Here is a 26,095-nt window from a genome sequence, read left to right as displayed (position 1 = left end):
CCAACGAACCTCCAAAGTTAATAACACAAGCTCGGAGCATATCCTCCAATATCTGAATAGTCCGCTTTTACAACCCATATCCACATGTGTTAGTTCATGCCATATATTAGTTAACATAAATCCAAGAAGGAATTATCTTTGAGATGATAAGAAGTCAATCCTATTGGTCTTAAGTGATACAAGAGTGTATAAGGGTGATTAACCAATATTAGAAGTTAAACGAATCAAGGATGTTGTAACTCGTATTTTCAGGTAATCTAGCGGTGCTTAATACACTCAAGAGGTCATTTATTAAGGTATTTTAATCATATAATATCCGTATCATAAGTCTTGAAGTCAAACGAGTTATGAAACAAAAGTCGACAAAAGTTGTCGCAACTTAGGTTCATAATTTTACTTAAACATTAGGTCAAATGTTTCTAATCTTTTCTCATAATTTACAAGGAATTACAGGGTGATATACCAACCAAATTAAATATCTATGAGTCTAGTTTTCAACGCATTAAACCGTTCATCGATACGATCTCGGAGTAGAGAGATATTCGTGTTTTCGCGAGACTGTGCCAAGCACCTCTCTATGGGGCCCACTAAGGCGGTTTAAGATATTTGGACCTATATAGGATGCCTCCAACCCGTTTTAAGTCATTTCTTCTCACTATTTTCAGACCTTAGAACCCTAGGAACATCCTCTCAAGGTTCTCTCAAGATTCAAGACCCAAAAAAGGGCAAACAACACAAATCAAGTGTCGGGAATTCCGTGGCGCTAGTAAGTCACTTGTTCTTGTTGTTGCTCATTTTTGTGTCGTTCCAGCTCGTGTGGGAGGTTTTTTTAAAGGGTTTATGTTCTGTAAATACTCCCTCATGTTCTTAATATCAATCCTAGGTGATTTCAAGCCTTCTAAAGTGATTCTAGTGCCGAAAAACACTAATTGATCGCTAGTTTCGTTTTTTTGTTGTTGTGGCAGCATTGGAGGGATATTTCATGGAAATTTAAGGTCAAATTGTAGTTTTTCTTTCTGTATAAAGGTAAGGAACCTCTTACTCTATATGTATTTAAGATTATCCAAGTTGCAGCTAAGCCATTGAAGCTAGAACTTGTGAAATATATATCGAAAGGCTTGGAAGTAATGTTATTGTTTTATGGACTGTTTTGCGTTGTTGTTGGGCTGCGTATTTTACTACTATCTTGTGGAGTTTTGGAGGAGTAAGGGTGTGTATAAACACCATATATATGTAGGGTTATGGGCTGATATTATTCGTAACATTTCCAGGTTGTTTGACACGACTACGGTGGTCGTCGTATGTATGGAGTGATTAGGCTGTGTGTGGACTATTTTGGGAGGCTCAATATGTTTATTATTGATGTTTTTTGGGCTGTTTGGTGGCTGTTTTGAATGGTGTGAGGTCATATATATAGGGGAGGTGATGTCCGTTTCATCGTAAAATAGGTTGTGGTCGATACATAATAGTTATGACGCTTAAATGATAACGATAGTATCGTTTCTCTTATTGTAGACTAAGGAGTTTTGACAATTGCATAGCTTGAGATTGGGGCAGTATATACAAGGTATGTGAGGCTATCCCTTTCCTTCTTTTGCACAACTCCGATTGTACATAATGTAATGAACGAGCTTCCAAGATACTCTACTCTTAGAAGCTAGCAGTACTTACATTGTTTTCCCTCTTATGGAACGATTGATGTTAATGTTGCTTCTCTTAGTCTTATGTTATCAATGTTGTTGGTACTTCCTGAATCTTATAAGGTTCATAGTGAAGAGTTAGTCCTAATAACGTGTACAGAGGATACCGACCTTACGCCACTCCGAAAGGTTTAGAATGTGATTCCATGAGTCGAGCATGCATTATATATATGTATCTATTTTACTCTACCGAGCCACGCTATAGTTGGCCGGGTACGGCACCTATTGTGCAACCACTGATCAGTTGGGTTTTACCGAGCTCCACGTGGCCGGGTACGATTCTACCGAGCCTATTATGGCCGGGTACGATATGATGATGATGATGCCCATAGAGGCGAATGCTTTAAAGGTTTATGTATTTATACATATGTATCATGCATTTCATGTAAGTAGCCCTCAGAGGTACTAAGATGTTACAGGTTGTATATTCTTTATCCTTGCTTACATTACTGATCGTATTTATGGTTCCTTGCCTTACATACTCAGTACTTTATTCGTACTGACGTCCTTTTATTTGTGGACGCTGCATGTCGTGATGCAGGTCCTGATAGACAGGTAGGTGCAGCTCCCCCACCACAGTAGACTGTCCAGTTCAGCGGTGATTGACGAGATCCCTTCTCCGGAATTGCCTTGGTCTTGGTATGCATTTTTGTTATAGACATTATGTGTATGCCGGGGCCCTGTTCCGGCTATGTTGCAGCACTTACGTTCCTTTAGAGGCTCATAGACAGGTGTCGACTCATGTATAGTTTGGTATGCCTTGTCGGCTAGTTTTTGTTGTATAGTCTTTCATAGTAGCGTGGTAGCTCATACCTTATATGTAGTTTCTTGATTGTCTAGTCATCCCCTGCTTTGTATGTTCATGCCGTCATATTTTATTGCTGGTTGTCCATGATCCAGGTCTACCATTTATATTGATCTCGTCAGCCCTAAAAGATAATATTGAAGGTTAGATGAAATGTACGTTGGTGCTCGGCAAGTGTGGTCGGGTGCTAGTCATGGCCCTCCAGTTTGGGTTGTGACAAACTTGGTATCAGAGCAAGTCTGTCCTAGGGGTTGTCTATGAGCTGTGTATAGTAGAGTCTTGATTATGGATGTGTAGCGCGCCACATTTATAATCAGAAGGCTACATGACATCTAGGGTTGTTACCTTCTTCCTGAATCTAGACCGTGCGTAGAGTTGAGTCGTAAGTGTTCGTCTCTAATATTCACCTTGTTTTTTTCCAGTGATGCCTTCGACTAGGAAGCAAACGATTAGTAGACGGCTTGATACAGCAGCGGGAGAGGGTACCAGTCAGGTGCCCCAAGTTAGAGCAGGACAAAGTGAGTCTCAAAGAGATGCCCTCTCATACCTCATCTACTCCATCTCCTCCAGAGGATATTAGAAGGCACCCAGCACCTCCAGTTCCTCCGTCTGGCACTCCAGACCAGGATATGCGGAGTGCTTTATAGTTATTGACTAGCTTGGTAGCTGCTCAGGCTCAGAGGCAGAATACAGGTGCTGCTGAGAAACCAGTTAGTACAAGATTTCGTGATTTTATTAATTTAGACCCTCCAGTGTTTACCGGATCAGACCCCAAGGAGGACCCATAGACTTTTATTGACCAGGTTCATCGTACACTTCGGGTTATGCATGTTAGTGATACAGAGGCAGTAGAGTTGGCTTCTTATCAGCTACGGGATTTAGCAGTTCTCTGGTATGATAGTTGGGAGAGATCCAGGGGTCCGAACCCTCCTCCAGCTGTGTGGAAGGAATTTTCTAAGGACTTTCTTCGTCACTACTTGCCAGTTGAGATACGACGAGCTAGAGCTGATAAGTTCTTGAACCTTAGACAATGTAATATGATTGTGCGAGAGTACAGTATGCAGTTTGATTCTTTGGCAAGGTAAGCTCCCCATATGGTGGCCGAGATGAGTGATAGGGTGCATATGTCCGTGAATGGGTTGGGACCATATCTGATAAATGAGTGTACGACAGCCTCCTTGGTGGAGGGCATGGATATTTCCCGTATTCAAGCTTATGCCCAGACTTTAGAGGATTGTAAGCTCCAGCAGAGGGCAGTTAGGGAGCAGGATAGGGGCCAGCATAAGAGGGCGAGATTTGCAGGGTATTCTAATGACTTCAGAGTCCGCATCAGGCCACAGTTTTCGAGGAGTTCGGCGCCACCTGTAGCTAGTGCTCCTCCACAGTTTCAGAGGCCTCGATATGATCGATCCTATTCTGGTCCAGGTCAGAGTTCGCGGGCATCTGGCTCGCAACATCACAGGGATACTAGTTAGATGAGACCCCCAACACCACATTGTGATCAGTGCGGCAAGGCCCACTTTGGACTGTGTCGTCGAGGTTCTGATGCATGCTATTCGTGCGGGCAGCCTGGCCATATGATGCGGGATTGTCCTAATAGAGGAGGTGATGGTATGGCTCAGCCGAATGGATCTGTGTCTGGTTCTTCCTCATCATTTCGACCTCCAGCACGGGGTTTTCAGCAGTCAACAGGTCGTGGTAGGGGTAGAGGTGCAGTGCCGAGTTCGAGTGGTGCTCAAAATCGAACCTATGCTCTAGTAGGTCGACAGGATCTCGAGTCGTCTCCGGATGTTGTTACAGGTATTATATCTGTGTTTTCTTATGATGTATATGCGCTGATTGATCCGGGATCTACATTATCATATGTTACACCCTTTGTGGCTAATAAGTTTGGCATTGAACCTGAATTGATAAGTAAACCCCTCGCGGTATCTACTCCGATAGGAGATTCTGTGATTGCTAGAAGGGTATATAGAGGTTGCACTGTGATGATTTGTAGTCGTCAAACCTCGGCAAATTTATTTGAGTTAGAAATGGTTGATTTTGATGTGATAATGGGAATGGACTGGTTGACCTCATGCTATGCAAGTGTTGACTGTCGTACGAAGATGGTTAGGTTCCAATTTCCGGGTGAACCCGTCATTGAATGGAAAGGGAACATTGCTACACCGAAAGGTAGGTTTATTTCCTATCTTAAGGCAAGGAAAATGATCTCAAAAGGTTAGATTTATCATCTCGTTCGCGTTAGGGATGCGGAGGCGAAACCGCCTACTTTACAATCAATCCCTGTGGTTAACGAATTCCCAGATGTTTTCCCAGATGAACTCCCAGGCCTTCCTCCTGAAAGGGAGATTGAGTTTAGCATTGATGTTTTGCCTAACACTCAACCGATCTCTATTCCTCCATACAGAATGGCCCCAGAAGAGTTGCAAGAGTTGAAGGTGCAGTTGAAGGACTTGCTGGATAAGGGCTTTATTAGGCCTAGCACTTCACCTTGGGGTGCACCAGTCCTATTCGTGCGGAAGAAAGACGGGTCGTTACGGATGTGTATCGACTATCGACAGTTGAATAAGTCTACTATAAAGAACAAGTATCCACTTCCAAGAATTGACGACCTGTTTGACCAACTCCAGGGTGCCAAGTATTTCTCCAAGATTGATTTACGTTTAGGGTATCATCAGGTGAGGGTTAGGAAAAAGGATATTCCAAAGACGGCCTTCCGGACAAGATATGGGCACTTTGAGTTCTTGGTGATGTCGTTCGGGCTAACAAATGCCCCAGCAGCTTTTATGGATCTCATGAATATTATATTCAGTCCCTATCTTGATGTGTTCGTGATTGTATTCATTGATGACATTCTAGTGTATTCTCGTTCGGAGGCGGAACATGCGGGCCACTTACGGATAGTATTACAGATGCTTCAGGATCGTAAGTTATATGCTAAGCTCTCCAAATGTGAATTCTGGCTGAACTCAGTAGCATTCCTTGGCCATGTGATATCTGATGAGGGTATTAGTGTCGACACTCAGAAGATCGATGCAGTAAAAAATTGGCCGAGACCTACAACACCATCGGAAGTCCGCAGCTTCCTAGGGCTAGCAGGATATTATAGGCGGGTTGTAGAAGGATTTTCCTCTATATCATCACCATTGACTAAGTTAACACAAAAAGCTACCAAATTCCAGTGGTCTGACACTTGTGAACGTAGTTTTCAGGAGCTGAAGAATCGATTGACATCTGCACCAGTGCTCACTCTTCCTGAAGGAACAGAAGGTTATGTGGTATATTGTGATGCCTCAGGTATAGGTTTGGGGTGCGTATTGATGTAGCGTGGGAATGTGATTGCTTATGCATCAAGACAATTGAAGAAGCATGAAAAGAATTATCCAACCCATGATTTGGAATTGGCTGCAGTAATATATGCTTTGAAGATATGGCGGAACTACTTATACGGCGTCCATGTTGACATCTACACAAATCACAAGAGTTTACAATACATCTTCAAGCAGAAAGAGTTGAATTTGAGGCAGCGTAGGTGGCTTGAATTATTGAAAGACTACGACGTCGAGATATTGTATCATCCCGGTAAAGCCAATGTTGTGGCAGACGCTCTCAGCGATAAATCAATGGGAAGCTTAGTACATATTGAGGCAGGTAGATGGGGGTTGATTAAAGAGCTTCATCAGCTAGCCAATATGAGAATCAGATTGTTAGACTCTGATGACGGAGGTGTTACTGTACAGAATACATCAGAATCATCTTTGGTAGCCGAGGTAAAAGCACGACAATATGAAGATCCTATCTTAGTACGATTAAGAGAAAGCATTCAACAGTGTAAAAGTATGGCTTTTGGGATCGGAAAAGACGGGGCACTGAGATACCAGAGCCGATTGTGTGTGCCTAATGTGGCAGGGTTGCGAGAGAAGATTATGAATGAGATTCATCAATCCCGATATTTCATCCATCCCGGCTCGACAAAGATGTATCATGATGTCAAGGAGCAGTATTGGTGGGATAATATGAAGAAGTCTATTGCAGAATTTGTAGCCCAGTGTCCCAATTGTCAACAAGTAAAGATAGAACATCAGAAACCCGGTGGATTGCTTCAAAATATAGAGATTCCGACATGGAAGTGGGAGGTGATTAATATGGACTTCATTATTAGATTACCTCGCTCTTATCATAAGTTTGACTCCATCTGGGTGATAATTGATCGACTTACAAAATGTGCCCATTTTCTGCCAGTGAAGACAACTTACACGGCTGAAGATTATGCAAAGTTGTATATCAAGGAGATTGTTAGGCTTCATGGTGTGCCCATATCTATTATATCAGACCGAGGAGCTCAATTTACGGCTAACTTTTAGAGGTCTTTCCAGAAGGGTTTAGGCACACAGGTAAATCTCAGCACTGCATTTCATCCGCAGACTGACGGACAGGTTGAACGTACCATTCAGACACTGGAAGATATGCTACGAGCATGTGTTCTAGATTTTAAGGGGAATTGGGATGATCATCTTCCACTCATAGAATTCGCCTATAACAATAGCTACCATTCCAGTATTAAAATGGCCCCATACGAGGCACTATACGGGAGGAGATGTAGATCACCAGTTGGATGGTTCGAAGTCGGTGAAACAGAATTATATGGGCCAGATTTGATTCACCAAGCTATTGAGAAGGTGAAAGTGATACAGGAGCGATTGAGGACGGCACAAAGCAGGCAAAAATCTTATTCTGATGTCCGACGTCGTGATCTAGAGTTTGAGGTTGGTGATTGGGTTTTCCTGAGGATCTCACCAATGAAGGGTATTATGCGTTTTGGGAAGAAAGGTAAGCTGAGTCCAAGGTATATCGGGCCGTATAAAATTCTTCGACGGATTGGACAGGTTGCTTATGAGTTAGAATTGCCATCCGAATTGGAATTTGTCCACCCGGTATTCCATGTATCTATGTTGAGAAAATGTATTGGAGACCCTTCTCGAGTCGTCCCTATCAAAGATGTACAAGTTACAAAGGACCTATCATATTAAGAAGTGCCAGTGGCGATATTAGATCGGCAAGTCCGCAAGCTGAGAACAAAAGATGTAGCTTCCGTCAAAGTATTGTGGAGGAACAAAAATATGGAAGAAATGACATGGGAAGCAGAAGAGGAGATAAAGTCTAAATACCCTTACTTATTCCAGAATGAAGATAACAAGGATGCTGGTGGAAGACAGGATACATTGGAAGGTGAAACGGCTCTATGAGGTAAGCAATAATTTGAGAATACTCCTCCTTAATACAAAATGGTGATATGTAGATAATGTAAATACGCATAATGCTTTGTGTAGCCTTGTGAAGCCATATGTTGGGCTTAATTACTTGCAAGTTTTTCTAGTGACCATTTTATAGGGGAAAATTGATCGGAAATTTCCATTGGAATCCACGATGATTTAAACTCCCCATAAACCCTTACATTCGAGGACGAATGTTCCTAAGGGGGAGGGTGTTACAACCCATATCCACATGTGTTAGTTCATGTCATATATTAGTTAACATAAATCCAAGAAGGAATTATCTTTGAGATGATAAGAAGTCAATCCTATTGGTCTTAAGTGATACAAGAGTGTATAAGGGTGATTAACCAGTATTAGAAGTTAAACGAATCAAGGATGTTGTAACTCGTATTTTCAGGTAATCTAGCGGTGCTTAATACACTAAAGAGGTCATTTATTAAGGTATTTTAATCATATAATATCCGTATCATAAGTCTTGAATTCAAACGAGTTATGAAACAAAAGTCGACAAAAGTTGTCGCAACTTAGGTTCATAATTTTACTTAAACATTAGGTCAAATGTTTCTAATCTTTTCTCATAATTTACAAGGAATTACAGGGTGATATACCAACCAAATTAAATATCTATGAGTCTAGTTTTCAACGCATTAAACCGTTCATCGATACGATCTCGGAGTAGAGAGATATTCGTGTTTTCGCGAGACTGCGCCAAGCACCTCTCTATGGGGCCCACTAAGGCGGTTTAAGATATTTGGACCTATATAGGATGCCTCCAACCCGTTTTAAGTCATTTATTCTCTTTATTTTCAGACCTTAGAACCCTAGGAACGTCCTCTCAAGGTTCTCTCAAGATTCAAGACCCAAAAAAGGGCAAACAACACAAATCAAGTGTCGGGAATTCCGTGGCGCTAGTAAGTCTCTTGTTCTTGTTGTTGCTCATTTTTGTGTCATTCCAGCTCGTGTGGGAGGTTTTTTTAAAGGGTTTATGTTCTGTAAATACTCCCTCATGTTCTTAATATCAATCCTAGGTGATTTCAAGCCTTCTAAAGTGATTCTAGTGCCGAAAAACACTAATTGATCGCTAGTTTCGTTTTTTGTTGTTGTGGCAGCATTGGAGGGATATTTCATGGAAATTTAAGGTCAAATTGGAGTTGTTATTTCTGTATAAAGGTAAGGAACCTCTTACTCTATATGTATTTAAGATTATCCAAGTTGCAGCTAAGCCATTGAAGCTAGAACTTGTGAAATATATATCGAAAGGCTTGGAAGTAATGTTATTGTTTTATGGACTGTTTTGCGTTGTTGTTGGGCTGCGTATTTTACTACTATCTTGTGGAGTTTTGGAGGAGTAAGGGTGTGTATAAACACCATATATATGTAGGGTTATGGGCTGATAGTTATTCGTAACATTTCCAGGTTGTTTGACACGACTACGGTGGTCGTCGTATGTATGGAGTGATTAGGCTGTGTGTGGACTATTTTGGGAGGCTCAATATGTTTATTATTGATGTTGTTTGGACTGTTTGGTGGCTTTTTTGAATGGTGTGAGGTCATATATATAGGGGAGGTGTTGTCCGTTTCATCGTAAAATAGGTTGTGGTCGATACATAATAGTTATGACGCATAAATGATAACGATAGTATCGTTTCTCTTATTGTAGACTAAGGAGTTTTGACAATTGCATAGCTTGAGATTGGGGCAGTATATACACGGTATGAGAGGCTATCCCTTTCCTTCTTTTGCATGACTCCGATTGTATATAATGTAATGAACGATCTTCCAAGATACTCTACTCTTAGAAGCTAGCAGTACTTACATTGTTTTCCCTCTTTTGGAACGATTGATGTTAATGTTGATTCTCTTAGTACTATGTTATCAATGTTGTTGGTACTTCCTGATTCTTATAAGGTTCATAGTGAAGAGTTAGTCCTAATAACGTGTACAGAGGATACCGACCTTACGTCACTCCGAAAGGTTTAGAATGTGATTCCATGAGTCGAGCATGCATTATATATATGTATCTATTTTACTCTACCGAGCCACGCTATAGTTGGCCGGGTACGGCACCTATTGTGCAACCACTGATCAGTTGGGTTTTACCGAGCTCCACGTGGCCGGGTACGATTCTACCGAGCCTATTATGGACGGGTACGATATGATGATGATGATGCCCATAGAGGCAAATGCTTTAAAGGTTTATGTATTTATACATATGTATCATGCATTTCATGTAAGTAGCCCTCAGAGGTACTAAGATGTTACAGGTTGTATATTCTCTATCCTTGCTTACATTACTGATCGTATTTATGGTTCCTTGCCTTACATACTCAGTACTTTATTCGTACTGACGTCCTTTTATTTGTGGACGCTGCATGTCGTGCTGCAGGTCCTGATAGACAGGTAGGTGCAGCTCCCCCACCACAGTAGACTGTCCAGTTCAGCGGTGATTGGCGAGATCCCTTCTCCGGACTTGCCTTGGTCTTGGTATGCAATTTTTGTTATAGACATTATGGGTATGTCGGGGCCCTGTTCCGGCTATGTTGCATCACTTATGTTCCTTTAGAGGCTCATAGACAAGTGTCGACTCATGTATAGTTTGGTATGCCTTGTCGGCTAGTTTTTGTTGTATAGTCTTTCATAGTAGCGTGGTAGCTCATACCTTATATGTAGTTTCTTGATTGTCTAGTCATCCCCTGCTTTGTATGTTCATGCCATCATATTTTATTGCTGGTTGTCCATGATCCAGGTCTACCATTTATATTGATCTCGTCAGCCCTAAAAGATAATAATGAAGGTTAGATGAAATGTACGTTGGTGCTCGACAAGTGTGGTCGGGTGCTAGTCATGGCCCTCCAGTTTGGGTCGTGACATCCGCTCGGACTGCCTGTCCGTCTGAGGATGAAATGTTGTACTCAACTCAATCTGGGTGCCCAACTCTCGCTGAACTGCTCTCCAGAAATGCGAGGTGAACTACGTACCTCGGTTCGAAATGATAGATACCGGCGCACCATGAAGGCGAAAAATCTCCCGGATATAGATCTCAGCTAACCTCTCGAATAAATAAGAGACTTCCACATGAATGAAATGCGCTGACTTAGTCATCCTATCAATAATGACCTAAACTGCGTCGAACTTCTTCCGAGTCAGCGGAAGTCCAGTAACGAAGTCCATAGTGATCCGCTCCCACTTCCACTCGGGAAGCTCAATCCTCTGAAATAAACCACCAAGCCTCTGATGCTCGTACTTAACCTGCTAACAATTCAAACATTGTGCCACATATGCCACAATATCCTTCATCATTCTACGCTACCAATAATGCTGCCACAAATCCTGATACAACTTCGCGGCGCCCAGATGAATAGAGTACCAGGAACTATGGGCCTCCTCTAAAATCAACTCCCGAAGCCCATCCACATTAGGCACACAAACTCGACCCTACAATCTCAAAACTCCATCAGCATCTAAGTAACCTGCTTGGCACCTCCACGCTGCATCGTGCCTCTAAGGACACATAAATAGGGATCATCAAACTGCCGATCACGGATATGCTCCAATAACGAAGAACGAGCGACCGTGCAAGATAATACTCGACTAGGCTCCGAAATATCCAACTTCACAAATCAATTGGCCAAAGCCTGAACATCCAAAGCAAGCGGCCTCTAACTGGCCGGAATATAAGCAAGACTGCCCTTACTGGCTGACTTCCTACTCAAAGCATCGGCCACCATATTGTCCTTCCCCGGGCGATATAAGATTGTGATGTCATAATCCTTCAACAACTCCAACCACCTTCTCTGCCTCAAATTCAACTCCTTTTGTTTGAACAAGTACTGAAGACTCTTGTGGTGAGCGAACACCTCACATGCCACGCCATACAAATAGTGCCTCCAAATCTTCAATGTGTGAACAATGGCTGCCAACTCCAAATCATGCACTGGATAGTTCTTCTCATGAATCTTCAACTGCCTCGAAGCATAGGCAATGACCTTGCCATCCTGCATCAACACTGCACCAAGCCCAATACGGGAAGTATCACAATAGACTATGTAAGGCCCTGAACCTGTGGGCAAAACTAACATTGGTGCCATATTCAGAGCTGTCTTGAGCCTCTGAAAGCTCACCTCACACTCGTTCGACCATCTGAACTGGGCACCCTTTTGGGTAAACCTAGTCATCGGGGCTGCAATAGATGAAAATCCCTCCACGAACCGATGATAGTAGCCTGCCAATCCCAAGAAACTCCGAATCTCTGTAGTTGATACTGGTCTAGGCCAGTTCTTGACTGCCTCAATCTTCTTCGGATCAACCTGAATACCTTCTGCTGACACAACATGACCCAGGAATGCAACTGAACCCAACCAGAACTCATACTTTGAGAACTTAGCATATAACTGACTATCCTTCAGAGTTTGAAGAATCACTCTGAGATGCTACTCGTGCTCCTCCTGGCTACGAGAATATATCAAAATATCATCAATGAAGACGATCACGAATGAGACCAAATAAGGCCTGAACACTCGGTTCATCAAATCCATAAAGGTTGCTGGGGCATTTGTCAACCCGAACGACATAACCAAGAACTCATAATGCCCGTACCGAGTGCGGAAAGCTATCTTAGGGACATAGGATGCCCTAATCCTCAACTGATGGTAGCCATATCTCAAGTCAATCTTTGAAAATACCGTGGCACCCTGAAGCTGATCGAACAAATCATCAATCCTCGGCAGTGGATACTTATTCTTGATGGTGACCTTGTTCAACTGCCGGTAATCAATGCACATTCTCATCGAACCATTCTTTTTATTAATAAACAACACCGGCACACCCCAAGGAGAAACGCTGGGTCTAATGAAACCCTTCTCAAGCAAGTCTTGCAATTGCTCCTTAAACTCTTTAAACTCTAGCGGGGCCATGCGATACGGTGGAATAGAAATGGGCTGAGTGCCCGGAGCCAAATCAATGCAGAAGTCAATATCCCTGTCGGGTGGCATCCCCGGCAGGTCTGAAGGGAATACCTCAGGAAACTCGCGAACAACAGGCACAGAATCAATAGAGGGAACCTCAGCACTAGAATCGCGAACATACGCCAAATAGGCCAAATACCCCTTCTCGACCATACGCCGAGCCTTCACATATAAGATAACACTGCAGGTAGAATGACCAGGAGTCCCTCTCCATTCTAAACGAGGCAACCCCAGCAAGGCTAAGGTCATAGTCTTGGCATGACAATCCAAGATAGCGTGGTAAGATGATAACCAGTCCATCCCCAATATGACATCGAAATCAACCATGTCTAAAAGCAACAAATCTACACAAGTCTCAAGACCCCTAATCACCATAATACAAGAACGATGAACTCGATAGACCACAATAGAATCACCCACCGGTGTAGACACATAAATAGGAATACTCAATAAATCACTAGGCATGACCAAGTATGGTGCAAAATAAGATGACGCATACAAATACGTAGACCCCGGATCGAATAACACTGAAGCATCTCTATCACAAACTAGAATAGTACCTGTAATAACTGCATCTGAAGCCTTAGCCTCGGGCCTAGATGGAAGGGCATAACATCGGGGCTGGGCCCCACCACCCTAAACTACCTCTCTGGGACGGCCTGCTGCTGGCTGGCCTCCCCCTCTACCAGCCTGAGCTCCACCTCTAGGACCTCTACCTCCACCTCTAGCACCTCTACCCCCACCTCTAACTGGCTGGCGGGGCTGTGGAACACCTGGTGCCTGTACCATAGCACGAGAACCCTATTGCTGAGAGCTACCCGGTGCTCGAGGGCAAAACCTGGCAATGTGACCCGGATCACCACAAGTGTAACAAGCCCTCGGCTGCTGAGACTGTTGGCCCTGTCGACCTGAATGACCACCTCAGAAACTCTGAAGCGGTGATGCACTAATGGGAACTGGTGGTGCACTATAAGGCTGCTGATCAGAATAATACGTCTGAGAACCACGACCACCTGAAGTACCATGTGAGACCTGGAGAGCTGACTGAAAGGCTCTAGGAGGATGGCCTATACCATATGAATCTCTACCTCCAGACAAGGTACCACTGAACCTACCCGAATGACGGGGCCTCTTATCCGACCCATGACCACCTCCCTATGACAGAACCATCTCAACTTTGCGGGCCACATTCGCCGCCTCCTGACAGGTGATCTAACTCTCGGCCTCCTTAGCCATTTGAAGACGAATCGGCTGAATAAGACCATCAATAAACCTCCTCACCCTCTCTCAGTCGGTGGGAAGTATAGCAAACCTGCTCAGGTGACACTCTCCATGAGGTCCACCAATCGAACCAGAGCGTCCTGAAGAACTGGGGTGGCAATGAACCCCTCTGGTACCTGAGCTGGGCCCACCGGAACTGCTGGGGCCGGAACCTCCTCCTCAAAATCAACCTGAGGCTCCGCCACTGGTGCTGCTGCTCGGGGCTGAGTTCTGCCCCTACCTCGGCCTCTAGCACGGCGTCGCCCTCGCCCTCTGCCCCTAATGGGAGCTGCTGCTAGGGGCTCGGGCTGCTGAGCTGTAGATGATGAAGCGCGTGTTCTCGCCATCTGCGAAAGAACAGAGTAGAAATCCAATTAGCATTTGACGAACAAATCCGCACTACAAGAAAGAACAAATGTGAAATTTTCCTAACTCTATAGCCTTTGGGGATAAATACAGACGTCTTCGTACCGATCCCTCAGACTCTACTGAGCTTGTCCGTGAGTTGTGAGGACTACGTAACCTAGAGCTCTGATACCAACTTTTCACGACCCGGATTTTCCTACCCTCGGGAGTCATGATGGTGCCTACTAATGAGAGGTAGGCAAGCCAACCCTTAACTACCTTTTTCATTAACAAATTACTTCTTTTAATAATTATCAGTGATAGCATAAAACAACAGAATTAAATAAATAAGCGGAAGACCTAAATTAAATAAGCTGAACAATAATGCGAAAGTCAACATATGCCTCTACCCAAGAACTAGTGTCACATCACTCACGAACTACTAAGAGTACTAAATACAACCGTTTAAAAGAAATATAACATTGTTTGTCTCGAATATATGAGATAATAGAATGAAATATAAGATAGAGGAGACACCAGGACTATGGATGCCTGTATGGCTACCTCGGTGTCTCAGTGGACTGAAGGCTGGCTCCCGCGCTACTTCTGTTGTCCAATACTTGGATCTGTGCAAAAGAGCACAAAGTGTAGTATCATCACAACTGACCCCATGTGCTGGCAAGTGCCTAGCCTAACCTCGGCAAAGTAGTGACGAGGCTAGGACCAGACTACCAAATAACCTGTGCAGTTCAAATATCTATATGTACAGTAGAAAAGAAATACAGGAAATAATCAGCCAATGTGGGGAGGTAACAGTTCCAAATAGAAAACCTCAATAAAAGAAAGAAACAACAAAGCCAGATAGAAAACCTTCGTGTTTTATCACTTTTCCTCACCCAAACAACAAACACAAACAAAGGGGCAAGGGAGTAGACAAATAATGGTAGAAATCCTGGCAAGAGACTATAATTAAACAGCAAAATCCTGGCAAGGGAACAATATCAATAGATCTCAACATCCCAGCAAGGGAGATAATCAACAAGTCTGAATCACGTCAAACGACGTCCGATTTTAACCAAACTTTACAGAAACATCTTAAATCATATATAAGATTTGTACCACGTGTCGGAACCAAAATACGGGTCCGATACCAACTCGTTCTAATCAAATTTTATTTCAATTTTCCTTAACAATTTCAGAAAACACAATTTCCTTTAAAAATTTCACTTCTCGGGCTCGGGACCTCGAAATTCGATTCCGGGCATACGCCCGAGTCCTATATTTTCCTACAGATCCTCCGGGACCGTCAAATCACAGGTCCGGGTCCGTTTACCCAAAAGGTTGACCGAAGTCAAATTTATTCATTTTAAACTCAAAACTTAGCATTTTTCACAGAATTTAATATTTAAGCTTTTCGGCTATGCGCCGGGACTACGCACGCAAATCGAGGCGACTCTAAATGAGATTTTCAAGGCTTCGAAAGCACAGACAACAACAACAATGACCTAGTATAATCCCACAGGTGGGGTTTGGAGAGGGTAATATGTACACAGACCTTACCCCTACCCCGAAGGGTAGAAAGGCTATTTCCAGGAGACCCTCGACTCAAAAAAAGCAACACGAGCCGATATATTAGTACCATAAAATGCATAATAAAATAACAGCAATATAAGAGATATGAAATACAGAATACGAAATACAAAATAGATGGCTGGTATAGTAAAACTAGTAGGTAAAGCCCTGCATCAATACACGACCAATGACATTCTTAGTCTAACTCCTAACTGGCTAGTCTCACTCTATTGTGCTGTAGAAATATTCACAACTTTCCCTAACCTACAACCTTAATGCTCGACCTCCATAATTCCCTGTCAAGGGCCATGTCCTCAGTAATCCTAAGTTGCGACATGTCCTGTCTAATCACCTCTCCCCAATACTTCTTAGGTCGCCCTCTACCTCTCCGCGTGCCCACTACAGCCAGTCGCTCACACCTCCTCACCGGTGCATCAATGCTCCTCCTCTGAATGTGCCCGAACCATCTGAGTCTTACTTCCCATATCTTGTCCTCCATGGGGGCCACGCCCACCTTCTCTCGAATATCTTCATTCATAATCTTATCCATCCTTGTATGCCCGCACATCCATCTCAACATCTTTATCTCTGCTACTTTCATCTTCTGGATGTGTGAGTTCTTTACTGGCCAACATTCAGTTCCATATAACATGGAAGGCCTAACCACTGCTCTATAAAACTTACCTTTTAGTAACGGTGGCACTTTCTTGTCACACAAGACTCCCGACGCTAACCTCCACTTCATCCACCCCACCCCTATACGGTGTGTGACATCCTCGTCAATCTCCCCGATCCCCTGAATAACCGATCCAAGGTACTTGAAACTACCCCTCTTGGGAATGACTTGAGAGTCAAGCCTCACTTCAACTTCTGCTTCCGTCGGCTCAACTCCAAATTTGCACTCGTAGTATTCTGTCTTCGTCCTGCTAAACTTGAAACCTTTAGACTCAAGAGCATGTCTCCAAATATCTAGCCTCTCGTTGACGCCGCCTCGTGTCTCGTCAATTAGAATAATGTCATCAGCAAATAGCATGCACCATGGCACCTCCCCTTGAATATGATGAGTCAGTGCATCCATCACCAGAGCAAATAGGAATGGGCTGAGCGCAGACCCTTGGTGCAACCCCGTAATAACTGGAAAGTGCTCAGAGTCGCCTCCTACTGTCCTAACCCGAGTCTTAGCTCCAGCATACATGTCTTTAATCACCCTAATATAGTCATCCGGGACCCCTTTATCCTCTAAGCAGCTCCATAAGACCTCCCTAGGAACCCTGTCGTACGCTTTCTACAGATCAATAAACACCATGTGGAGATCCTTCTTCCTATCCCTGTACTGTTCCACCATCCTCCTAATAAGGTGGATAGCTTCTGTGGTAGATCGCCCGGGCATGAACCCGAACTGGTTGTCTAAAATAGACACCGTCCTTCGCACTCTTATCTCTACCACTCTCTCCCAAACTTTCATGGTATGACTTAGTAATTTGATGCCCCTATAGTTGTTACAGCTCTGGACATCACCTTTGTTCTTATACAACGGTACCATTGTACTCCACCTCCACTCTTCAGGCATCCTATTAGTCTTGAATATAACACTAAACAATGCAGTAAGCAATATTGAGCAAATTACCATCCAACTGTTTTATAAGTTGGTAACTCCCAAAAAAATTAGAATATTTGGTTGTTAATAAATTATCATGTATGTATATATTAATTTATCACTGTATAATTTTAGGTTAGTAGAAGTTGATGTTGATGTGAGAATTTATTATGTTGAGATAATAATATAATATATTTTTATAATTTAAATTAAGATATTACTAAAAGTATTTTTATTTGGTATTACTCTATATAGTATGACTTCACTCAATTTCAATATAGATGAGATAGTTTGACTTGGCATAAAATTTAAGAACGAAAAAAAAAACTTTTGAAACTTATGATCATTTAAGTTTTGTGGGGCCATGATATTTGCATGGGTGTAAAAACTTCTCATTATATGTAAAATGGGTAAAATAAAAAATTTAAAAGTTAAATTATTTCCAAATACAGAAATGTGTCATTCTTTTGGAACAAACTAATAAGAAAAATATTTTATGAAAATTGAAAGGGAAGGAATATTTATTTTTGAATCAAATTGTATTTTTATTTGTTTGTATCACCGGCTATATATGAGGTTATAATATTTAAGTTTATGTCAATAGTTATTCATATAATTTATTCTTTTTCATTTATAGAATTTAGCATGATCATAATATTATTCGCACATCGTGTGGGTACTAATACTAGTTCAAATAGTATACAAGAAAGTATTGCTCAAGTAGTAAACATTCTCCACCTTCAACCTTAAGGTTGCGGGTTCAAATTACCAAGGAAGCAAAGTGGTGAGCTCCTGGGAGAGGTTAAAAATTTAAAAAGAAAAGAAAGAAAAAGAAAAGATTGGGGAAATAAAAGTGATTAGGATTCTACCGGAAGCAAAAAATGTTGTAAACATGCTTCAAAAGAAGATGAAAATCTCATAGGAGACTTAACCTGATGGCATACGAAATTATTGTCAAAGCATACAACCTAAACTGTAATATTTTATCTTTGACGTAATCCAATTATTATGACGTCGCTTTCATTCAATAATTTTCTGTTAGCCATCACCAAATCGAAAAGGCAACTAAAGTTTCTTTGCCAAGGCGTCTATTGAATTTTTTTTTTCCTGCAAATTGTTTAGACGAACATGTTCGATCATGCACAACACACAAGATATATCTACTTACGTACGAGATAGAAACTTACAAGAAGGAAATTGTAGAATTAAATTTCTACGATATACATACCAAGGACCTAGCATGTTCATAGCTACAACTAAGGCGGGGAATTTGCATCTATACCCGCTTTTTGTGTCACATTTTAACTTGTGCCCATTTTGCAAAAAAAATTGCAAGCGTACCCGCTTTTTCGCATAACTTCAACATACGGGGCTGAAGTAACAAAGACAATCACGCAAAATTTCAGCATTCTAGTAGACGGGCCTGTAGTAGCAAGTGTGCTGACGTTTTTGTTTATGTAACTGGCAAACTTCAGCTCTAGAGCTGAAGTTTTTGTTTTGTAACTGGCGAACTTCAGCTCTAGAACTGGTGATGCTAAATCAACTAAGCCTATCAATCTAAAATCCAATGTGGTCAAAGTTGCTGACGAGAAAATCATGCTTAATTAACATTGCTTATCGATCTAAAATCCAATACAGTTCGAATCTGCTAATAAAAATCACTCCAGAATTTGCAGTAATATTTTGACTTAAATAAAAGAAAAAGAGAAGAAATCATGATATCACTGTCTAAAAGAAAATTAAAAGGCACTGGTAAGGAGATTAAGATTAAAAAGACTATGCGTACTATATGAGAATGTTAGTCCTTTGCCCAAAAAACAAAAAAATATTACCATATTTATGGCAATCATCCCATGAACTGAAGTTCCATAGCAACACCAACAACAACAGAAGAAGAAAGAAGAGGAGGAGCAGGAGGAGGAGGAGAAGGAGGAGAAAGGGGGCTGAAGTTATTTAAAAAGTGGGTACAAGTTAAAAGTTTTTAAAAAAATAGGTATAGGTTAAATGGGAGCGACCAAATAGGGCGCCCCGTGCAATTTTTACAACTAAAGCAAACTAAGAGAATTATCTTTTTAAGAGATGGCTTAGCTTGTTTTGTACGATTTAAGTGGTATACAATGTCAAGGTAAAATATCAAGTCACTCAAAAGATATCTATAATATGTTGGATTTGTATCTTGAAAATAAGACAGCTACAATAAGTAAAAGTGACCTAAAATTTGAATCTACAGATCTTGAACTAACACTCCAACTACAATTCAGCAAAAACTAAGGCCTTTTGATTTTAGACATGTAGACACAACAACAACAACAACAACAACAACAACAACCCAGTAATAATTCCACTAATGGGGTCTGGGGAGGGTAGAGTGTACGCAGACCTTACCCCTACCTATGAGGGTAGGGAGGCTGTTTCCGAGAGAACCTCGGCTAAAAAACAAACGATCTGTAACAACAACAAAAAACATACAAATAAGATCAACACCGTAAGTGACAACAAATAAGTGGGAAGGACAATAATTATGACAATAATAAAAATTGAAAATAAAATAATAAATAAAAGTAAAAAAATAATAAACAAAAAATAGAAAGTGTGATGGAACAATAACCGCTAGCAGTCCTATATAAACACTATCAGACTAGCTAGAACAACGAAGAAAAACGCTCAACTATCCCCTAACCTACAACCTTAATGCTCGACCTCCATACCTCCCTATTCAGGGCCATGTCCTCGGACATGTAGACAGAACAAATTAATATTCTTTGGCACAAATAGCATTAAGATTCTCCTGGAAGAAACAAGACCAAAAAAAAATCCTATCCAAGTACTGTTAATATATGTTGAAGTGTTAGTTTCTGGTAAAAAATTTTACTAAGTACGTAGTGCCATGTTCCAACTTCCGACATATATAAGGAAAGGACCAACTTTTCTGAGCCATCGTTTGACTTGCAAGTAATTGTTACTGGATTGGTCTCTACATTGTGCTATCTGTATAGAACAGGTGATCTCAATGGATATAACTGAAATGACACAAGTAGCTTGACTTAACAAGGATATGGCAAAAGCATGTAGTACTATATAATTGCTTTCCTTGCTACTAGCTATTGTAGCAGGTATTAGTTTGTTCAAATAATAACATGGGCGTAACATGCACCCTCAACACGGGAACAGAGGCGGAGCCAGGATTTAAAGTTTATGGGTTCTGAACTTGCAACTGTACCCATAACTCATTAGTTACTGGGTTCGCAATTAAGTATTTATACATGTTTAATGGATTTTCTAATGCAAATATAGGGTCTAAACAAAAAGTTACTAGATTCGTCCGAACCGTAGATAACACTCTCCCTCGGGGGGAGGGGGGGACTACTACCAAAAAGAAACATATAAAAAAAGAGGAACACCTAGACAAGCTGTGGTTTTTATGTACACTACAAATTGTTACTTTTCGTTACTATGAGCACAGTTTCTAGTTTTTTTTTTCCTAAATTTCTTAGAAATCTGAACAATTTTTTGCGCTTTCGGTTTAAACATTTTCCTGATGGCGCCAATTGAGAAGGTCGAGGTCAACGTGAATATGATATGTGATCTTACTGGCAAGTATAACTAATCTACTTTTAAATGCTATGGAAAGATAAACGATAATAATGGAGTACTAAAATAAACACATGTTAGTTAGATTTAAAAAGCAAAGTGTCTATAAATTTGCTCTAATTCCTGCTCTTTGAGTACAGAAACGCAACAAAACAAGAAGTCTCTTTGAACAATAGCAACACAATGGCCAAATTTAGCTCTTTGGGTTTTCTAGTATAGATTTTTGTAGGAATCCTAGGGTCTAGCCATGCCCAGTTACAACTCAACTTCTATAGCAAGAGTTGCCCAAAAGCAGAGAAGATCATTCAAGACTATGTCCAGAAGCACATTCCTAACGCTCCGTCTCTTGCAGCTGCCTTACTCAGAATGCAATTTCATGATTGCTTTGTCAGGGTAAGTAATTTATTTTAATTGGATTGAGACAGGCATTCAAATAATGCGACATGGACGATGAGGATTCATATATAACAGTCCCAACTTGCTTGGGATTGAGGCATAATTGTAATTCACATTTAGTAAATCATTTGCTATATATATTTCATTTCCTGAGTGTAGTACTTTTTGTGACTTAATCTTTCATTTTTTGGGGGGCTTGGCAGGGTTGTGATGCTTCAGTTCTCCTGAATTCAACTAAGAGTACAGGAAACCAAACCGAAAAAGCGGCAATCCCCAATCAAACACTGAGAGGATTCTCATTTATTGATGGAGTGAAGAAAATAGTGGAAGCAGAATGCCCCGGAGTTGTCTCTTGTGCTGATATTGTTGCCTTGGTTGCTAGAGACTCTGTAGTTGTCACTGTAAGCAAAAATTTCAGCAAATAAATAATTAACTTCTTGAACTTTTTCCTATTTATTGTCACATTCTCTTCTTTTTTTCTTCTTCTCAATAATATATAGGGAGGTCCATACTGGAATGTGCCAACTGGTAGAAGAGATGGAAGAATATCAAATGCCTCAGAAGCCTTAGCAGATATTCCAGCTCCAACTAGTAACTTCACCAGACTCCAGTCATCTTTTGCCAAGAAGGGTCTTAATCTAAAAGACTTGGTCCTGTTGTCTGGTAAGTCAAATTAATCATACCATTATATATGGTGGTATTTAATTGTGTATGCAATTTAAGAAATTAAGAAAGATTTTTGGTATATAAGAACATTATCTTTAGAAGTTGTGGTAATCTTAAACATGACATGACATTTTTGTAGCTAAAAGAACATGTGCAAAATATAGAAATGCATCATTTAATAAAATAAAACGGAGGGCGTATTCATTTCTAGTAGGTATAGGTTTTTACATTTTAATGATAAGTACTTTTCTTTTAGGTGCTCACACGATTGGAATTTCTCATTGCCCATCATTTTCCACACGTCTGTACAATTTCACTGGAACTTTTGGTACACAAGATCCATCTCTAGACAGCGAATACGCCGCCAATCTTAAGGCCAAAAAATGCAAATCTCTCAATGACAATACAACAATAGTTGAGATGGACCCTGGTAGTTTCAGGACATTTGATCTTAGCTACTTCAAGCTTTTGCTCAAGAGGAGAGGCCTCTTCCAATCAGATGCTGCCTTACCAACAAGTTCTACGACAAAATCATACATCAACCAACTAGTCCAAGGATCACTCAAAGAGTTTTACGCTGAATTTGCTCAGGCCATGGAGAAAATGGGGAAAATTGAAGTTAAGACCGGTTCTAATGGCGAAATCAGGAAACATTGTGCAGTTGTGAATTAATAGCTTAAAGTTCTCTTTAATTTCTTCGGCACCAAGTTTCAATCATTTTTTGTTTTGTATTTATGTGTGTCATGTGAATGCTTTGAAGTACATTGTATCATGTTCTTTTGTATCTATTCTGTACAATATCTGTAGCTTGATGGTTTAATTATTTTGGCAATAAAACTGAGGTGCCAAGGGCAGCTTTTTGTAGAAATTGAAAGACTGGTCAGACATCTTCATGATAAAAATCTTTTCCTTTTTTACTATAGTACTAACTAAGCCAAAGATGTTTTATCTTTCTAAAGCAAAAACTTTTTCTCTAGTAATAACAAACTCACAGTAAGAATCAGGCAGATGAGGAGCAAAAACAACGCGTATAAACCTCCGAGTTTGTGTAGTAAAGCAATCTTCATCAGCAACTCTCTCTTCATTTCTTGACAAGAATAATCTTGTATTAATACAATTAGCCCATGACAAACCCAAAGCAGCACACACTTTCCTCTCAGATGTATACAAGCAAGTGGAATTCCCAATTCTTAAACTATCAGAATCATCAATTACATCCACAACCTGGTTGATTACCACTACCGCCAACCCAAAACGCCTAGCTTGCTCCTTCAATTTGCTTGAAATCTTGAAGAATAAACCAGATCTCTGCTTAAGGTCGCGCGCGTTGTTCTCAAATTCAAAGCGAAATAAAGCAGCAATGGAGTCGATTACAATTAGCTTAATAGGGGGAAAGGAAGTAGGACGGGATAATAATAAGGAGTCTATTTGGGACAATACGTCGAACAGGTGGTGAGCAGAGTGAAGAGGATGAGTTAGGATATTACCCAATGGATTGTGGAGAGTGGGGAAAGAGGAGGAGAGTTGGTGAAGGCGGCGGAGGGGAAACGGAGATTCAGAGTAGAGATATAAGGAGGAAGCAGAAAGGCCGCCAAGAGAAGTGGGAAGCTGAGCGGAGAGGAGGAGCTGAAGGGAGATTTGGGTTTTGCCACAGCCGCTTTCAGCAACTAATTCGGTAATTGAATTGCAAGGAATGCCGCCGCCGAGAAAGCCGTCTAGAATTGGGCAGCCGAGGCTGCATTTCTGAACGGGGTTGGGACTAAGATGCTGAAGGAGATCCTCGGGTTTCATCAAATGCGCGCTTTTCTGCTGATTCAAAATGAGTAATGGTTGTAGTTCTTGTTCTTGTTAATAGAGAGACGAACACACATTTCTATAACTATTCTTGCCCCAATTTAGGTGACACTCTCTTCTTTTTAATGGTTCAAAAAAAAAATACTTAATTTTTCTTATTTTGACAGAAATTATCTTTAGAATTTTCATTTTACCTAATTGAATTGATTTACTGTCATACAAATATTTATGATTTATTTAAAGCAAAAGCTATAAAAGTCTTTTTCTGTTATAAATAGAATTGTATTTAAGGTGAATGTCCATATTCTAAAGAGATTCTAGGTTTGTTATTTGGTGGCTAAGTCACTCTTTCCCTATAAATAGAGGGTTCTATTCCATTGTAATTCATCCCAAATCAATAAGAACTATCTCTCTCTCCCTACTTTTCTCTGCAATACTGTTCTTCATCTTTTATTGTTTCATAATACGTTATCAACACGAGACTCTAACCAATTGGGTAGAAACTTTGAGATTGAGCATAATGATTGTCAATTGTTCCATGAACTTACTTCATGATTAAATTCTGGATTTAAAGTAAGTATTTTATCTTATTTTTCTCTTTTAAATTCTTGAAGTTCTATAATTTGATTTTAAATACAAGCAAAGACAATAAATTTTGATTGTTACTCTAATGGAGTTAGTAAGAAATTATAACCACTCGAAGTGGTAAAATTTCTATGTCTTGCCATGATCAAAGTCATATATGATCGTGAGCACAAAAAGTAAAAACTCGTCCCATTGAATTTGCTTTATTCTCATTCTCTTAAGAGAATGTGATAGCAATATGTGATAAGTGTGAAAGAAGACAAAATTATTACCTTGAAGGTATCAATGGATGAGGACGTGTCAATAGACGAAATTATAATCGTCATCATTGTGTAATGAGAATAACAATGATTCTCAAAATAATCCTTCACTCTGTGAAAATAATATTTGTCATTGATTTGACATGAGATTTTGTAAAGCACATATAGATGATTATGATCCATTCATGATGTGAATGTGACAACATCTGATTTATGAATACATATTCATTCTTGGAAGAATATGAACGTGCAAGTGGTAGTGAATATACCACACTCACCTCTAGAAGGAGGTTTGAGATGATATAAGAAAATAATGTCATTATTATGTCATGAATGATAATTGGTCACGTACCTATTGTACGCAAAAATATTTTGGTAATGTGCTTACTAAAGGATAACAGTAATGCAAGAAATAGATCTTGCATATAATTTTGACCATGACCATAATGGTATACCTTTCTCTTTAAAAGAGATATTCACCATATGGATGTTGATGAATATGTGGTAGTACAAAATTAATTGAGAGCTCGGGAAGAGCCAGTTATTACTATTTTGGCGGAACAAAATTGAGTATCGATAAGGCATTATGTTGTAGTAAATCTCAAAGAAACTTATTGAGTTTCTAAAGTATTCGCGAAAGCGATTGGTTATATTGAGATTATAAATAAAGGAAAGATTCAATATCTTCTAACACTACAACTTGTAGCGGGGTAATATGTATGTGAAAAGCTACACACTTTATTCTCCAGTTTGTACTACACAAATAAAAGAATGCCACAATAAAGTAGAAGTTTATTGATATAAAAACCCATATCATAATAAACTTGGATTTTATTGATAATTGCAAACGTCATGGTATAAACTTGAAGTTTATCAATATTGATAATTTATTCAGTTGGCATAATTGATTTAGCCATGTTAATTTAATGTAACGACCCGACCGGTCGTTTTGAGCTTTTGCACTTTGCTCGCCAGTTCTTGGTCATGACTTGCCCCGTGTGATGTATTATGACTTATGTAAATGCAGGGTAATCAGAAGGAATTTGGAAGAACAATTCTCAGTTTGAAGCTTGAAATTTGAAAGTTTTGACTTGTTTGTATATGATTTTGGATTAGAATTTTTATGATTTGGTTAGCTCCGTTAGGTGATTTGGGACTTAGGATCGTGATCGGAATGCATTTTGGAGGTTCGTGGAAGGTTTAGGCTTGAATTGACGAAAATGAGATTTTGGCGTTTTCCGATCGATAAGTGAGATTTTGAAATAGGGGTCGGAATGAAAT

The 26,095-nt window shown here is 40.5% G+C and overlaps 2 protein-coding genes across 2 annotated transcripts; one reads left to right on the top strand and one right to left on the bottom strand.

Moving 5' to 3' along the window:
• The first annotated feature begins 21,213 nt into the window (after nucleotides 1–21,213).
• LOC107819395 (peroxidase 3-like) lies at nucleotides 21,214–23,043 on the top strand. The gene is made up of 4 exons (XM_016645498.2): nucleotides 21,214–21,506; nucleotides 21,713–21,910; nucleotides 22,010–22,172; nucleotides 22,432–23,043. Exons 1-4 carry the CDS (start codon nucleotides 21,480–21,482, stop codon nucleotides 22,845–22,847), a joined length of 804 nt encoding a protein of 267 aa, XP_016500984.1. The 5' UTR covers nucleotides 21,214–21,479; the 3' UTR covers nucleotides 22,848–23,043.
• A 53-nt stretch (nucleotides 23,044–23,096) lies between these two features.
• Nucleotides 23,097–24,107, bottom strand: LOC107819394 (DNA repair protein XRCC3 homolog). The gene has a single exon (XM_016645497.2). The coding sequence runs from the start codon at nucleotides 23,964–23,966 to the stop codon at nucleotides 23,121–23,123; it is 846 nt and encodes a 281-aa protein (XP_016500983.1). The 5' UTR covers nucleotides 23,967–24,107; the 3' UTR covers nucleotides 23,097–23,120.
• Nucleotides 24,108–26,095: the final 1,988 nt, after the last annotated feature.

Source organism: Nicotiana tabacum, chromosome 8, assembly GCF_000715075.1.
Source record: "Nicotiana tabacum cultivar K326 chromosome 8, ASM71507v2, whole genome shotgun sequence".
Taxonomy (NCBI): Eukaryota; Viridiplantae; Streptophyta; class Magnoliopsida; order Solanales; family Solanaceae; genus Nicotiana; species Nicotiana tabacum.
Note: the sequence above shows the minus strand (reverse complement) of the source record. Positions and strands in the feature narration are given on the sequence as shown.

What these genes read in the sequence shown, in the direction of transcription:
- LOC107819395 (XM_016645498.2), top strand. Translation starts at nt 21,480, where the DNA reads ATGCAATTTCATGATTGCTTTGTCAGG. An exon ending in TTCATGATTGCTTTGTCAGG is followed by an intron (nt 21,507 to 21,712) that starts GTAAGTAATTTA and finishes GGGGCTTGGCAG; the next exon opens with GGTTGTGATGCTTCAGTTCT. An exon ending in AGACTTGGTCCTGTTGTCTG is followed by an intron (nt 22,173 to 22,431) that starts GTAAGTCAAATT and finishes CTTTTCTTTTAG; the next exon opens with GTGCTCACACGATTGGAATT.
- LOC107819394 (XM_016645497.2), bottom strand. Translation starts at nt 23,966, where the DNA reads ATGAAACCCGAGGATCTCCTTCAGCATCTTAGTCCCAACCCCGTTCAG.